General features: G+C 39.8%; 2 protein-coding genes across 2 annotated transcripts; one reads left to right on the top strand and one right to left on the bottom strand.

Annotated features, from left to right (window-relative positions):
- The first annotated feature begins 343 nt into the window (after positions 1 to 343).
- Positions 344 to 13948, top strand: rhot2 (ras homolog family member T2). Its single transcript, XM_061028279.1, has 19 exons — positions 344 to 525; positions 2148 to 2206; positions 3013 to 3094; positions 3256 to 3299; positions 3679 to 3732; positions 3843 to 3895; positions 4909 to 5017; positions 5149 to 5250; positions 5385 to 5483; positions 5912 to 6020; positions 6133 to 6253; positions 7083 to 7167; positions 7307 to 7452; positions 7559 to 7659; positions 9333 to 9463; positions 9584 to 9664; positions 9754 to 9876; positions 10797 to 10999; positions 12697 to 13948. The coding sequence occupies exons 1-19, from the start codon at positions 489 to 491 to the stop codon at positions 12812 to 12814; spliced, it is 1857 nt and encodes a 618-aa protein (XP_060884262.1). The 5' UTR covers positions 344 to 488; the 3' UTR covers positions 12815 to 13948.
- A 1378-nt stretch (positions 13949 to 15326) lies between these two features.
- On the bottom strand, positions 15327 to 16649 carry LOC132955443 (histone H1.0-B). The gene has a single exon (XM_061028296.1). It carries the CDS (start codon positions 16391 to 16393, stop codon positions 15800 to 15802), a length of 594 nt encoding a protein of 197 aa, XP_060884279.1. The 5' UTR covers positions 16394 to 16649; the 3' UTR covers positions 15327 to 15799.
- Between the last annotated feature and the right edge of the window lie 473 nt (positions 16650 to 17122).

Here is a 17122-nt window from a genome sequence, read left to right as displayed (position 1 = left end):
ATACAATAACTCTGGTTTTTGCCCTGCTCAAACCTTTCTGGAGCCTGTCCACCACCTTCAGAGTTCATATAGCTGCTATAGCCTTTTGTACATTTTTGTATCCACCTGCTTGATTCTGTACTTTGACTGTAATTTTATTCTGTTCGATTTGGATCATTTTCAATATGTGTATATAAAATGGTTGGTATTTAATTACCCTTTTTGTCTTCTTTTTGTTTACCTTATTTTACGGCTTTTGTATGGTTTTAACAAACAACACACGGGTATGTGAGAATTGTCAGTGAGACGGAAGTGTGTTTCTCTGCCAGCAGAGGGCGTCATTTCACCGTCTCCTCTGTGAACCGGAAAAGCATGGTTTCACCTTGGGGTGCAGGACGCTGTGCTGAGGTACACATTTTATTTTAGCTAGAAATTTGCCTGTCAAATGAAAGATAAATGTCCCTGTAGCATAGCAGCGGGTCTGACTGTTCTTCAAACAGCGAGGAAACATGAAACAGGACGTCAGAATACTGTTACTGGGGGAGCGTAAGTCATCCGCACCGACATCACAACACAAGCTAAGAAAACTAGCAAACATTAGCTGTTGTAGCTAACTTAGCTAGCTACTAACTTGTAGTTCACTTTGGTTACTCCTGGTGGCAAGGTGCAGAAACGTGGAACAAATGTACATTTATCAAATCGCTATTTTCCATTTGATAAAATTGTGTTTTTAATTGACAGCTTTAAGATTTTTAGATTTCCGCTATGCTAACTTAGCTTACCATAGTAACTTTTAAGCTATGAACGATATAACTGAGAAAACTTTAACATGACATTAAAGGAAACTAAACATTTTACAAGCTGGAGGCCGTTATGTACAAACTGTCATTTTAGTTAGCTAAATGTTCATGTTTTCCAGCTTCAGTTAACAATCTGAACCTAACTTTACCATCAGATAACTTTTGACACCTTATAGAATAGAAAATAATCTTTATTATCATTGTATACAAGGACACAATGAAACTTCGTTAGCAGCAATCCTAAACAGCAGCGTTTACAAAAACAACAACAAAAATATATTTGTGGTGATATGAAAGAGAAATATGTAAAAAGTGGCCAGAGCAACTGCTGTTCAGTGAATGAATGATAATAATAATAAATAAATAAATAGACAGTTGTGGTGACTGAAATATATACAGTTATTGTTCTGCAGTGACTGATTAGGCAAACAAATATACATATAGAGATATAGTGCAAATAAGTGAAGTTATAGAGAAGTGAAAGAGTATATACAGTTATTATTGTGCAGTGACTGGATGAGTAAATAAACAGTTTTAGTGCAATGAATAAATAAATAAATAGACAGTTAAAGTGCAGTGACTGAGTAAAAGGAAAGTAATGTTTAACATATCAACACGTCTAACATAACGCGAAACTTTAACATTTTTATAGAAAGTTAAGGTTCAGGTTTATGACAGTAACCGTACATGCTGTCATATATCGATATCAATTCACTGCTTTACAATTGTCTATCTATTTACTCAGGCACTGCACTTTAACTTTAACTGTTTCTTTATTTATTCATTGCACTAAAACTGTTTATTTACTCATCCAGTCACTGCACAATAATAACTGTATATACTCTGTCACTGCACTATAACTTCACTTATCTGCACTATATCTCTATAGTTATATTTGTTTAATTAATCAGTCACTGCAAAATAATAACTGTATATACTCTTTCAGTCACCACAACTGTCTATTTATTTATTATTATTATCATTCATTCACTGAACAGCAATTGCTCTGGACACTTTTTGCATACTTCTCTTTCATATCACCACAAATATATTTTTGTTGTTGTTGTTTTTGTAAACGCTGCTGTTTAGGATTGCTGCTAACGAAGTTTCATTGTGTCCTTGTATACAATGATAATAAAGATTCTATCTATCTATCTATCTATCTATCTATCTATCTATCTTCATATCACAATTTATGTCTCCTTAATTTAGGGGTGAAGAAACATTTTGCTGAAGACCATTTCATTTCTTTCTATAAAGTAGTCGCTTAATAGTAGATTTAACATCTAGTGCCATCATTTTATCACAAAAAGCAGAATTGTAGCCCGTCTTTGCCATCTGCTTTCATCGTTTTTTTTCCTCCTACAGCCAAGGTGGGGAAGACATCCCTGATCATGTCTTTGGTTGGAGAGGAGTTTCCAGAGGAGGTAACAACTCTAAAACTCTGTGGTTTTACTTCAGCACCATTTTTCACTGAGGGATGCTCAACTCATGAAAACATCTTTAAGCTTATGATGGCTTTGGTTATTCTACTGTTGTCATTTCTCTGCTGGTGCTAGTCACTGTGTGCAAGAATATTGAAATTTACATTTCACTTCTGCAGCTTACTTTGCATTATGATAAACTCTTCACTTCTACTACTGCCAACATTTTCATGCAGGACAAGATAAAGCCATTGTTTTAAGATGTAAAGGCCTCAGTTGTTACCATTAGTTAACGTGTCTTTTAATTTGACTTTTAAGTTGTTTCTTTACTTCTGTTGTTGGGGTTAGGTTTAGCAACTGATTTTTTGAGACATAATAATCTGGTTAAGATTACAACAAGTGATCACTCGAGTTTAGAAATCTCTAGAATTGTTGAAGTTTAGTTTTTTTTTTTTTTGGGTTTTGTTCATCATGTTGAAATTTACCTGCTCTGCCATCCATATCTTTGCTTGTACTTTGTGTATGTAATATGACCCCTTTTCTGATTGCAACATATTTTAGTTTTGAGGCACACTCATGCCTTAAACCTAAAAAACTGACATTTGTATGATGCTACAGGAAATTACATGGACAAGAGTTCTATTTATATGTTTAAACTTTAAATGGCTAATACATAAAACGTATAGCTTTATTTGAATTTCTTAGTTTAAAAAAATGTGTCCTTGCTTCTTTTCATCTCAGAAATGTGCAAGCTGTGGCCTGATGAAGTGACTGTTGGGAGTTTGTCTGTTCTCTCTAATCTCTGACAGGTTCCCTCCAGAGCTGAGGAGATCACCATCCCTGCCGACGTGACTCCAGAGAAGGTGCCCACACACATAGTGGACTACACAGGTAACATGACCTGAAGGCTAACATGTAGCAACGCCATCATTTTAGTCGTTTAACTGATCTGAAAACTTGTTTTACATGAAGACACCAGCTGTCAGACATGTGACAGTGTGTTTGTGTGTTAATTTTGAAGATTTGTTCATGTTTGTCTTTAACCCTAACAGAAAAAGAGCAGAGTGATGAAGTCCTCCGAAATGAAATTGTCAAGGTCAGTGAACCACACTCAACCAATAAACAGCCTAATAAATCCACCTTTCTGAAAGATAAGTGACCCTTTTTGCAAGCCACTCCTGTTTAAAATTCAAGGATTGAGCATTAACACAACGTAACTTTCTTTGGTTTGTAACAAGTTTGTTTAGATAAAATCATATATGTATGAGGCCCAGCATTAAAGCAGTGTAGCCCACACTAAACATCCTAGCCATAATCTTTCACTGCTTTCCTCTCTACAAATGATTTTCCTAGATCTCTTCTTTAACAGTTGATTCGTTCATCTTTTTGTGTTTTTCTTTAATCACTATGAGGGGTTTTGTATTAAACAATGAAGTGCTGTGTGTTTCTCCTCATCTTTCTCCCCACCCACACAGGCAAATGTGGTCTGTGTAGTGTATGACGTCACCAATGAGGACACGATAGACAAGGTAATAACCTGTTTCATGATGTTTTTCTGTCTTGTACTGGACATGCATCTAGCATTCAGTGCATTAAAGAAACGATGAAACTTATGCTACACTGTGCATTTTGTTTTCAGATCAAAACTAAATGGATCCCTCTAGTTAACGGAGAAGCAGAGAAAGGCAACAAGTATGTATCAGCTGTGAACATTCCTCCTGATCCCACCGTCTGCATGGGAAATGTTGACTAAATAGGAAGTTGAGCCAGAGGTGGGACTAAGTCATTGTTTTGCAAGTCACTCTTAAGTCTTTGGTCTCAAGTCCCAAGTAAAGACAGGCAAGTCCGGACTCAAGTTAAAGTATTAAACTTGGAATTTCAAGTCCTAAACAAGTCATTAGCACTTTTTACCAAATGAAGTGCCATCTTAACAGAGTCATAATCTTTTAAACTAACACACATCATGATTGCTTTTGTAATGATTTTGTTTAGACTACTTCTTAAAATAAAAAAGGAACAATGTGACTGACTCGGTTTTATTTTTTTCCAGATTCAAGTTTTCTGAATTCAATGTTTTAGAATTTGTTCCGTTGGATCAGATCACAGATTTAAGTCACGGATCATTTAATCAGATCAGGAAATTGAGAAATGCCAAAAAAATCTATACATTTGTTCAGCTTTACATTTTTAAAGGTAGTAGTGCCCAGGCCACCACCGGCTGCCCTTATAAAAACACTTAGGTTGGTAGGAAAAAACCCAGATTGAAAAAAACAAAAACACACATTTAGGACAAATGCCATGCTATTGAGTGTTTACAGTTAATTTCATTTTCATTATCAAATTCTGTGATTCCGCTCGTGTTTTCCGCGCCACAGAGATGCGGCCCTAAAATAACATACACTCATTGAAATCTCAAGTATTTTCGAGTCATAAGGCTCGTGTCCAAGTGAAGTCACGAGTCATTGATGTTAAAGTCCAAGTCGAATTGTATCCTTATGATTTTGTTGACTCGAGTCCACACCTCTGATTCAAGCCTGTTCTCAGTAAGCTGCCCTAAATGATATCCCAGTTACATTTCCAGGACAGACTCTTTGAATCAGCTGAGTTGCTTCATATCTTCTGTAACAGTTTTGTATTATTGTGTTTATACACAGAAATCATGTTAGCGATGTTTGGAGACTGACAGTCTTCATTTTTCACAACAGAGTTCCCATCATCCTTGTGGGAAACAAGTCTGATCTGCGCTGTGGGAGCTCAATGGAAACCATTCTTCCCATCATGAACCAGTTCTCTGAGATTGAGACGTGTGTTGAGGTGAACTTCATCACAGACTTCTCCTGTGTGCTAATCGCTACAGCCTGTGAACACATGCTTATAAACAGTTAAACTTCACAGCAGTATTTATGCATGGACACTTAATCTGACTCTACTTTTTGCTTTTTAAGTGCTCTGCAAAGAACCTGAAAAATATCTCGGAGCTCTTTTACTATGCACAGAAGGCAGTTCTTCACCCCACTGCACCTCTCTACGACCCTGAGGACAAACAGGTCAGCCATTTTTGGAAACCAGCTGCTAGCTGTGGAGTCAGCCTGTCGTCTGTCCCAGTACACTTATTAATATATATGCTTACTAATGATTGGTTTAATGATGCTATTTTTGTCCTTCATTATTTCCTCACTAGCTCAAACCATTGTGCGTCCGAGCCCTCAGCAGAATATTCTACGTGTCTGACCAGGACAATGACCGTATTCTCAGTGACGCTGAACTCAACTGCTTTCAGGTACCACTTAATAATAATAATAATAATTTATCCTTTATGAATCCTGCGAGGGGAAATTCAGTTTTTTACACGCTGTCTAGTGAACATGCTACACAAACATGCACAAACAGGATCCTGTGAACATGCACTAATGGAGAGTTCTCAGAGTGAGGGGGCTGCCCACAGTGGGCGCTCCAGGGCGGTTTTGGGGTTAGGTGCCTTGCTCAAGGGCACCTCGGCAGTGCTCAGGAAGTGGACTGGCACCTCTCCAGCTACCAGACAAACTTCCAGACTTGGTCTATGCCGGGACTTGAATCGGTGACCCTCCGATTCCCAACCCAAGTCCCTACAGACTGAGCTACTGCCGCCCCAACTTCACTTCATGTTTTCTGTTATTTTTTAGCCAAACAATTTAGTTTGCTATAAAATGCACCTGTCTTTATGTTTAGAAATCTTGCTTTGGGAATCCTCTGGCACCTCAAGCCTTAGACGACGTGAAGACGGTAGTTTGGAAGAACACCAGTGATGGCGTGCAGGATAACGGCCTGACCCTGAATGGTAAAAGACAAATCAGTCATGAGTGACATCATCATGCAACTTTACACCGTGTTGTTGTTGTTGCAAGGCGACCCTCTCGACTAATGGACATGCATTGTGTGTTCTTTTGCAGGTTTCTTGTTTCTTAATACATTATTTATCCAGAGGGGGAGACATGAAACCACGTGGACAATCCTCAGGAAGTTTGGTTATGACGACAACCTTGAGCTGACTGATGACTTCCTTTACCCTGAGTATGTCGTCTAACTATTTTTTTTACTCTATCCATCAAACCAGGTGTAAAATATTAAAGTATTACAACTGGCTGAATTTTAAAAGGTTTGTGTAGTAAACATCATTTCTGTATTCCCTATGGTCTTATTACTGGGACTTTATCTTGTGTGTTTCTGTTTGGATTTATGGCCCCATTGCAAGGTTCTTGTTTTACCGGTGTACCTCTAGTGCTGTAGAACCGTTGCTTAGGTCATCTGTAATCCTAATGCTGTGGATATCTGCCACATCAATCCTCAAAATGTAAAAAAACGTTATGTAACCTGCCATATGTGATTGGTGTCATATTACTTTTGTTGTTCTTTTGTTTCTGCTTCTTTCCTGTTTGAGAATAGTGGAATGTGGGCTTGCATTACAAGAAAACTTTTTCTTTTTTACAGTGTAGTGAGTGCAGGCTCAGGAGGGCTCCACTTGCTTCATAGCATAGAGACAGATTTCCAAAAAGAGAGCTCAAATCAATCAGAAAAGTGAAATCTCACATTGATAACATGGGAGATCGCTGCATGCTATAAAGGAAAATTTATTTTCCTCTGACCAGGTTCAACAGTTAGTCCATGTAGACTACTTTTAGTTAAGTTTGAGGCAAATGTTCCACATAATCTAGTCCTGTCTGGGTGGAATCAGAGTTAAGCACAAACATGGCTTATCCTATGAGATTGTTCTGAATGAAAGGCATGCTTTGTTTGTTTTCCTCTTAATCAAGTAACACTAGTCCCACTCAAACAGGGCTTTTGTCTGTGTTGTGTTTGTAAACACTAGTCAGGAATGTCTCTTTGTTGAATTCTTCTTCAGACTACGAGTCCCTGTCAACTGCACCACAGAGCTCAATCAGTTTGGTCACCAGTTCCTCCAGAGACTGTTTGACAAGTACGATGAGGTAAGTACCATTCCTCAACAATTTGATCATCTGTTCATACAAGGAGAACGCACTGATTATCTGTCAGCTTTCTAAATGTAATGCATCATAATTGAGGGGTTTCTATGTGTTTTTAAAAGTGACCTGTTTTCTGTCCTAGGACAAAGACTGTGCCCTGTCACCGACAGAGCTAAAGAACCTGTTCTGTGTGTGTCCTTATATGCCATGGGGTGCAGAGGTCTACATGACCGTCCCCACCACAGACGAGGGCTACATCTCTAATCACGGCTTCCTTTGTCAGTGGACGTAAGTGTCTCTCTTGATTCATAACCATTTCATGGTTTTGTTAACACACACTACCTTTCCTTTTGTGTGCACAAGATCACATGTTTGTCAATCCCTTTGCATGCAGGCTTTCTGCATACCTTGACATTCACCGTTGCCTGGAGCACCTAGGATACCTAGGCTACCCAATCCTCACTGAGCAGGAGTCACAGACTGCAGCCATCACAGGTGTGAGCCTAATTAATGCTTCATTGTAGGCAATCCCAACAACTAGCATATGAATTAGAAAGGTTGACATTATCTCCCCGAGGAGCATAATAAACATTCTCTTTGAAAACTTAATTAGCAGTCTCATAGTTGAGCAGCGTAGGAGGATTACTCGTCTTAATCCTGTTCTAGAGATTTACATACATGAGCATTTGTCCTTGAGATGTGAAGGGAAAGTTCAACTTGAATTGTGAATCTGTGGACTGCATGTCTGTCAACACATTTAAGCATGCACGCTTTGATATATAGTTCACTCTTCAAACATAATCATCATTTTTCTCTTTTGACTAGAATGATAATGATTACTCTGTTATGATAACGGACCTGCTACATCTGTGTATATGTTAGAATTTGCTCTGTGCTGATGAACTGTTTGTGAACTCATGGCAGACTGAGGACAGTTAGTGAGTGTGAGCTTTGAAAAGATTGTGTGATGTAATATGTCTCACTGCTGCTAATCACACATTCTGTCTCTGTGCCAGAGGTGAGCAATTTTTAGTTGACTGTGCTGTAGATGTCTGAGAGCAGAAAGCAACAGATTGTTTCACAATGGGACTTCTTTCTAGGTTTCTATGTTCACTGATTTATGGAGCAGAATCAACCTTTCATATTGACGTTGTTCATTTATTCTTTACCAAGAAAATTGCAACCATATTTCCATAGAAAACCATTATTAGTCTAACAGTATAGATTTGTGCCCCGAAGCTGGTATCTTAAATAAACCTCTTGATTTGGTGAAAATGTATTTTCATTGTCAGAACGCGAAGACTAATCAAAAGCTTTTCTCTCGTCAGTAGTTGGGATCCCTTTTTTTTTTCTTCATCTTTTTTACATTCACATTTATTCACATTTATTGTTTCTTCCTTATCAAAGTTGTTATGTATTATTTTGTGCTGTACTCTTTTTCTCTGGGTTAAAAACTGTTGTGTAGTGGTGACCGATACAAACTGGATGACCATGTCCTCCATGCAATTATATTTGTAATGTGATTGTGCATTAGCATTATTTACAAAACTTGGTTGTAATTCTCTAAACTGCCACTAGAGGTCACTTTGTCATCTCAGGCTTAAGTTACTCAGTACAAAATCTGACTTTTGTATTGTGAAATACATGAAATCTATTTCCTTAACCTCCATGTAACATTTCTATAAGTCCCTAGTTGTTTTAAAAAACTAGGGTCTTATTTTCCAATTATTTTCCATCATCTTATAGTTTAGTCCGACTTATTTATATGCCTGATCATGTAGAAGCCTCAAATCTGTGTAAACATGTCAGTACAAATGATGTTTCCTAAGAAAGGATCTTTAGCCTGCATGCTGCGCATGACGGACCAGGTGAGCACAGGCTGGTTTGATAACATGTAGATAAACTGGCACAATGGCTCGTTTGACAGGTTGATTCTGGGATTTTACTGCTGTCAGCCTCACATCTCATACTGTAGTAAAATGACACACTCGCATGTAATGTCCACTCATTCATTGATTGTTTCTAACTTCACCTAGCAATATAAAAATGTAAAAATCTCAAACAGAAAATTAAAGATTACAATTTGATGTGGTACAGCTGAATGGCAGCCATGTGTGTGTTTGTGCATTGTTTTGATAGTTTGTCTTTCTGCTTATCTGTGTGTGCAGTAACACGGGAGAAAGAGGCGGACCTGGAGAAATGCCAGACACAGCGGTCTGTGTTTCTGTGCAAGGTGATTGGACCGCGGGGGACAGGCAAGACAGCCTTTCTCCAGGCCTTTGTCGGCCGCAACATTGTGGTGAGCCACCATCTGCTCGTCTGGAGCTGAATGTTGCATTATTAAACAGTGATAAGATTTTATCAAGAGCGTTGATGCTCAGGGGAGGACTGTTTTTTCTCTCTCTCTTGTCTTCTGCAGAATAAGGAAAATTCCAGCAGTGCCTTTTCTCCCTATGCCATAAACACTGTTAAGGTCAGCAACCAGGAGAAGTACCTTATTGTAAGTAGCCCTCATCTTGATTTAAATACTGACCCTTGTCCTCTGACCCTGACTAAGTCCTGATCGACACTCCTCCTCTCCCCATGCAGCTCAATGAGGTAGATGTGGAGGTGGAGTTCCTGAAGGCATCTGACGCTTCCTGTGATGTTGCCTGTCTCATGTACGATGCCAGTGACCCTCATTCCTTTGACTATTGTGCCAGCATTTACAAGGTCAGTCACATGTAAAGTTCATGAAGCATATTGTAAAAATAAATGATAATTAAGGGTTCATTAAGTCTTTTTCAGGTTTGCCAGTAACAGACTGTGTGTTGTCAATCTACTTTACAATGTTTATAGTTCACAACTAGTTTGCATTGTGAATTGCAAACTACTGCTTTTATAATTATTTCTCACAAAAAGGGCAGACTTTTTATTCTCTTTCTGATTGCCTGTCATTTTATGGTGCTCAGTTCAGGGTCTGAACTGAAACAGTTTATTTCCTTCAATTCCAGAAATCCTTAGAGATGAATCCAATTAACATGTTAGCTTGGGCACAAAAAGGATTCCAGGTTGTGAAGTGGTTAACCTACCTTCACTGGTGTTTTGTTCGATTAGTCACACCCCTCCATGGTAGCTCTCGGCACACACCAGAGCCACACGTAGAAATTCTATATCTTACCTACCCTGCCATAAGGTCGTCCCAGCCCACAAAGCATTGTCACCTCCAATAGACCCAGACTCAATGCAGAGTAGTGACAACGTTTGATAGTACATAGTATACTCTACCAACTTGCCCCTAGAGGCCCCCACACAAAAAAATGCAACTATTCCTGGCGCAAACGTTACACATAAAAATTAATGGTCAAGACAAAATAGAAAGACAGAGAGAAGTGTGGAGATCTTAAAAAGAAGGTGGGGGAAGCAGAGCTTGGGTGAGGCATTTTCTAATTTAGTCATAGTCTCCTGATGAAAATGTCCTTTATATTTAGTCAGATATTAGTCATTTGTTATTGATTTAATTTAGTCAATTAGTCACTGACTAAAATTGCACATCATTTTAGTTGATGAAAATAGAAGATATTTTGGACCCCGTTTCAAATCAGGGAGATTTCAGCTTAAAAACTTCCCTCCATGTCTCATCTCTTACTCAGCAACACTACATGGAGAGCAACATCCCATGTGTGCTGGTCGCCTCCAAAGTGGACCTTCCTGAAGCCAAGCAGTTCCACGGGATGACTCCTGCTGAGTTCTGTTATAAACACCGACTGCCTCCTCCGCTGCCCTTCTCCAGCTTGTTCCTCGACTCCACCAGCAAAACCATCTACAACAGGCTCGCCTGGACAGCTATGTACCCGTACGTTCCACACAGACAAACTGCTGCTCTAAAGTAAAAACAGAGAGTCAGAATCAGGATCAGAATGTTTTTATTGTCGTTATAAACTGCACACAACAGAATTTGGAGTCTGACTCCATTTAGTGAAAATACATCCTAAAATCAAAAATCAACATTGCATATGATTGCTGTTCAGTGCATCTGCAGATTAAATAATTGGGTTGGACTAGTCGGTCGGGATGCAGTCATAGATCTATAGGGTGTAGAGAAGTGGACTCGGCACACAGCCTTGCAGTGCACCAGTGCTTAAAGGCTTCATATGTGATTTTTTCACACTTAAATTTAATATAAATCAAGTATATCCTCTGAAAATAACTCTGTGAGTCATGACTGTCTACAATGGGTGTAACACCCGAGTCCCACTGTCTGTGATGTTTTCAGAGTTTTCAGAGTCCTATCTTCAGTTTGTTGACATCGCCCGGACAGCCGGCTGACTCCTCCCCTCATGTATAAAAGTTGTTTAATTGAGGGACTAGAGAAAAGAAGAATAACATACTGTACTCACTGCTTAACTGTGTTTCTAGATCACGCTCATTTCAGGTAAATTTACATGCAGTGTGAAGATACGAGCATAATAAAGATAGCTAGCATTAGCATGCTAACACAACAATGCAGCGCAAGTTGTTTTGGTTTCATGCTGGTGCTCAAGGGCGACATCTGCTGGATCAGAAAATCACATATAAAGCCTTTAAGATGATAAAGGAGGAGATGTGAGGGCCAAGTTTAACACTGTGGGTGATTTGATACATGTGCAGATGGCAAAGGAGATGCTTTGGTTAAGAATCTTGATGACCAAAATGCCTGAGATTTCAGTCTCACTTAGCTCTCCTGGTGTTCAAAGTCAATTAATCCTCAGTGGACCGTTTAGCTCTGTAGGCAAACTGATGTGGATGATGAGGAAGGTATTCTCTCGAACCACATCATTATCCCTGGTCTGTAGTTAAATTCCCAGTCCTTAAAGGCAGACTTTTAGGAAAAGGGATAGTGATGGCTGACATGAAGCAGTGTTGTATGATAGTTTGCGACAGGGAGATGTTGAAGATCTGTGTCAAGACCCCAGCAGGTTGGTCAGCACATAGCTGGAGTACTTCGCTTGTGAATTAAAGAATGAATACTTCAAGTAAACCTCCAAGTTATTAGATAATACAAATGATAAAAGCTTCTACTTGAGTTTGGAAGCCTCTGATCACCTGGAGGTCAGTCCAGAGAGTGAGTTACCACTGATGCTCTCGTCCATGTTGCCTACGACTTGTGGTGGTTTGGGGGAATAGTGCAGTATTTAAAGGGGCTGCAAAGATGGTGTACTGGTAGATCAAAAGATTTAGGGTGAGGGGCAAAAAATGTCAGGGCTGTTTCTTCTGTCCCTATAGAGCCCTGCTTGTTATGGCTAAACTGTACCATGATCCAATATTGATTCAGTTAAACTCATTTTACTCTTTAGTCTGCTCGACAAAGAATCATAAAAAAACAGAAAATAAACTGGAGAGCAAAGAGCTGATGCACTCTGATTTGGTATATTGCAAGGAAATATGAGGATTAGTCACAGGGGAGTATTGTTAAAACAGTGAGAGATTGAAAGATAGAGATGTAAGGAACTTGTGGTGGTGTATGTTGCTTTTATATTAGAACCTTAACCACTTTTCTCCTCTGATCTCCAGACACCTGAAGGGTTCAGACATGAGTAGCACATCATTCTGGCTGAGAGTGGCATTGGGCTCAGCTGTGGTAGCAGTTCTGGGCTTTGCTTTCTACAGAGCTGTTGTCAGAGTGAAATGAACATCAACAAGCAACCACCTGCTGTTCAACCTGACGCTCCATCCATCAAGACCAAACCTCCAAGACCAGTCCCAGAACCACCGCTGTCAGAACTGAACCTAGTCTGCATCCTTTTATTTTTTTTACCCAGGAAACTCTTGTCATCTCTTCCCTACTCAGTGTCTGACTTCTTCACTTGGTCCAACCCTCTGAGTCAGTTGATCGCAATAGTCCAAGGGCAAATGGAAGCTACTGCTCATATTAATCCCCATGCTGCTGTGCCCAGCTTTATCTGCCTTATGTCCAACCAGGCTTGTTAGGAGGTAGCCTGTCTGCACTCGGTGCATAGATACATGAAGCCGAGTTTGCTCATGTCCAAACAGGTGCTTTAACAGAGGGGAGGAAATACTGATATCATTACTATCCCCCTCCATTATCTGTCAAGTGTTAATGCTCAGATTGGAGAGCTTTTATATGAATGTTTTATTTCCCAAGCTTAACATTACTGACATGCCAAATTGAGTAAACTGAAGAACCAAAGAAAAGAAGCAAAGAAATAATAAAAAAGCAAAAAATCCTGACTGGCTTCCAGTGAATCTCTTGCTGGAGCTCCGAACAATTCTTCCTTTTGATCTCAACAAAAACAAAAAGTTCATATCCGATTTGCCAAATAGCTCTAGCAGCAAGGGGTTCTTGTTGCATGCTCGCCTACAAATGAAACATTTTAAGGGGTTTAGGAGGGAGGCCTGCACGTGTTGGCAACAGCGGGGAGCAAATGTGCATGAATATGCTTGTTGACGAAACTGCAAGAACTCGACTTTAAAAAGGAAGCTAAGAAATAAGAAAATAAGAAATCTGGCCGAATGGCGTTCAGTTCGTCTGCTATCAAATTGAATGAAATTAATTTTGATTGAGGCTGAAATCAGCAGTTAATCTTTTCTTCTTTTCTATCTACACACACCTGACACTGTGCACACACTTTGACTTTGTTACATAATCTGCCATTTCTTGTTTTCCAACACGACTCTGTCATGTTGATGTCTGTTTCTTTGCTCTATTCAGCTGGGGACCTGCTGTTTTTCTTCTGCAGAATACATTTCAGTGACTTTTAAAACATGGTGGCTTTCTTACTAAATAAAGACAGACCAGACTGTTTGGGGACTTTTCTCAAAAGATGTTATGGATGTTGTGATGAAATGTGTGTCTTGAATGTTGTGCTGTAAGGGTATGTGTCAAGTTGTAGGTCCTTTTTATGTAGTTTGCTTGTAGTTTCATAATGTGTTATAATGGTTTTATTCTGACTAGTCTTATTTTGAGTGCAGAGACCTGACCTCACATTTTGTTTGAATCTTTGTGGCACGTTGTGTATGCCTCTAAATGACGTCAGCAACACTTACTGTTGGATAAATTATGCACCTGATACCATAAGTAATAGGTTGCAAAGTTAACATTTAACTCTGCTGTCAAAACTCATGTTTGATTGAGTTAAAGCAACACCACTTTTATTACCCTTTTGTACCCAGCATCATAAAATGTAAGAACTGCCTGTGATGGCGAGTCTGGGAGCTTCGCTTTTATCATCAAGCTCGAAGCTGTTTAACACAGTGAGTGAAATGATTCCACCCTTTTCTTTAAAGATAACTAGTAGTAGTGCGTAGAGGAGAACTTGTGTGTAATCTTGACTTTTTTTCCCAGTTTGTCTCCAGACTGATGCCATCTCATATTTCTACACGTGTAAGGGATGAGGAGTTCCTTCTAACCACCACTAGATGGCAGTGTCGTATATCAGGTGAGAGCCAGGACAATGACCACTGGGTGTGTCCGCGAAGCTGTGCTGAAGACACTCTGAGAAAAGTGGGTGTTGGGAGTTTAATTTCATGTTCCATATCTACTGAAAACGAAGAGTTGAAGTCATTGCTGAAAATGTCCTTCAGTTGATAAGATTTGACATTTTTTTTGTTGCATTCTGAAATTTCTAAATATCTCTTCTCACAAGTGCAGTTGCCTTTATTGTGTCCCATATATCTCAAAACAATTTCAGTTTTTTTTCCGTTAACACGAAGAGTCCTACATGCCTTCATTGTCTGCCATAAAGAAATTAATGAGACAATTCATACAATGAGCCCTACGGATTTTATTATTATAATAATAGCCGTCTTACAAACAACCTGATTTATTTTGTTTTTGTTTGTAGTGCCCATTTAATGGTCTGATTCCCGGTAAATGAATTTGCAGTCATCCTAGAGCATGCTGCATGTCCATGCTTCATGTCCAGCATCTCTACAATAACATCTCCTCATCAGAGCTTCTACATGAGGGTTTCAACATCTTTGTGCACATGCGCTTCAGTTTTAAGCATCCTAAACAGATTCACATGCCTGATATTAAACACTGCAGAGAACAGGGTAAATTGCCTTTATAATTGATAACTTCAGGCTTGTTTTTTTTATTGATGTGGACAAAATAATTCCGTCCACTTAAAGAATTTCACGCACGCGTAAAATGCGCGTAATAAGTTCACGGCAACAGTAAGAAGAAGACAATGGTTTATTAATATCAGTATAAACAGTCTTTTAAAGTGAACAAACACAATGGTGTTTTTTCTCCATATTATGAGTTGTATGAACATGAGAAAATATACAGAATAGAGCTTGATTGACAGAGCCTTTGAGAAAGTCTTGCTGACGTCCACAGTCCACGGGCTCCACAAGGACACACTTTGTAGTTTCAGTATGACCCCGTGCATTAACAATTACTATTCAGAAGTTGTACAGTATATATTTTTTCTCCTTTTCAGCCAACATGTATCCAAGGATCAGAATGAAATGAATAGCATTATTAACGCGAAATACAACGCCCACAAGAATCTCTACAGCATCTATAGGCAATAGTGCAATGAAGAAACAACTTGGTAAAATCAGCAAGTTTGCATTAGACCTTACAAAAATAATACATATACGAAAACATTTCCATAAGTATTTACAGTGACTTTCTGATATTGTCCTTTTACTTCTTTTTTGCTGGTTTCGCTGCCTTCTTGGTCGGCTTTGCCTTGGGCTTGGCTGCCTTTGCTTGTTTTGGCTTTGGCTTTGCCTTTGGCTTGGCTGCCTTTGTTTTCTTCGGTGTTTTTTTTGCTGGTACCGGCTTCTTTGCGACCTTTTTTACTTTCTTTTGAGCTACCTTCTTGGCTTTTTCGGGCGTCTTTGTCACCTTCTTAGGCTTAGCCACCTTCTTGGCTTTGGAGGGCTTCGTAGCCTTCTTTGGTTTGGCTGCTGCTGCTGCTGTCACCTTTGCTGGTTTCTTGGAGTCCTCTGGTTTGGCCAGCCTGAATGATCCGGACGCACCGATGCCTTTGGTGTGGCGAAGCACACCGCTTGCCACCATCCTCTTCAGGGATAGTTTGATCTGCACGTCGACGTTGTCGCCCACCTTGTAGTTCTTCCTCACGTACTTCTGAATGGACTGACGGGACGCTCCACTCCGGCCCCCGTCGTGAACGATCGCTGCTACAATCATCTCCGAGTACTTGGGATGTGAAGCAGGTTTCTTCGGCTTGGCTGCCTTTTTAGCTTTGGCAGGAGCTGCCGATGTCTCTGCCATGGTCACCTTTTAACAACAAGTTGTGCAGGGAGAAAAAAAAGTCTAGGAGGTGTAACGCCACCCGACTCAGCTGGTGCAGAGGAGTGTCAGGAAAGAGAAATATAAAGATGGCACAAGCGCAAATAAAGCTTTCCACTCAAAGACAACACCACAATTTCTGCTTTTGGGGTAGAACAAAATGTTGCTGTAATTGTCCGGACAGAAAGCGTGTCAGTTTTGCCGGATCTCTTAAGTGTCTTATTCCACAGGCGCCTCGTGAAGCTATGAAGCCTATCTGCGGACGTGATTGAGGATACCAACTGCCAGCAGCTGATCTAACGGACTCCATGGAACTGGCGCCGTCCCGTTTGTGTTTCTTCATCCTCCAACTTCTGACAAATATAAACACTACGAAGCAGAACAGATGAACAGAACCTCCCGGGCTGATAGTGGAGACATCGTTCTTCACGGAGACGCACTTGTTTGTCTCCATCCGCGCAGCCGAACAACTTTTATTCCCGGAAAACCTACTGGAAGTAGCGCATACTGTGAACAATTTTGCACATTTCGCACTAAATTGACCCAAACAGACGGACCCTGTGGCCAAATCACCCCATGTGTAACGAAATCTCATCTATGCTCAAACGGATGGAAGCTGTTCCGCGGATGTAGATATCCGTTTTTGCTTTTAATACATCGATACATTTTCTCAACTAACACAGTCCGGCCATTGACTTTGAGTGACGTGGA

This window comes from Labrus mixtus, chromosome 21, assembly GCF_963584025.1.
Source record: "Labrus mixtus chromosome 21, fLabMix1.1, whole genome shotgun sequence".
Lineage (NCBI taxonomy): Eukaryota > Metazoa > Chordata > Actinopteri > Labriformes > Labridae > Labrus > Labrus mixtus.
Note: the sequence above shows the minus strand (reverse complement) of the source record. Positions and strands in the feature narration are given on the sequence as shown.

Excerpts from the sequence above, each read along its gene's own strand:
- rhot2 (XM_061028279.1), top strand. The coding sequence starts at position 489 with ATGAAACAGGACGTCAGAATACTGTTACTGGGGGAGC. Across the intron at positions 7,660-9,332 it reads ACAGACTGCAGCCATCACAG|TAACACGGGAGAAAGAGGCG; the intron begins GTGTGAGCCTAA and ends CTGTGTGTGCAG. Across the intron at positions 11,000-12,696 it reads GCCTGGACAGCTATGTACCC|ACACCTGAAGGGTTCAGACA; the intron begins GTACGTTCCACA and ends TCTGATCTCCAG.
- LOC132955443 (XM_061028296.1), bottom strand. The coding sequence starts at position 16,393 with ATGGCAGAGACATCGGCAGCTCCTGCCAAAGCTAAAAAGGCAGCCAAG.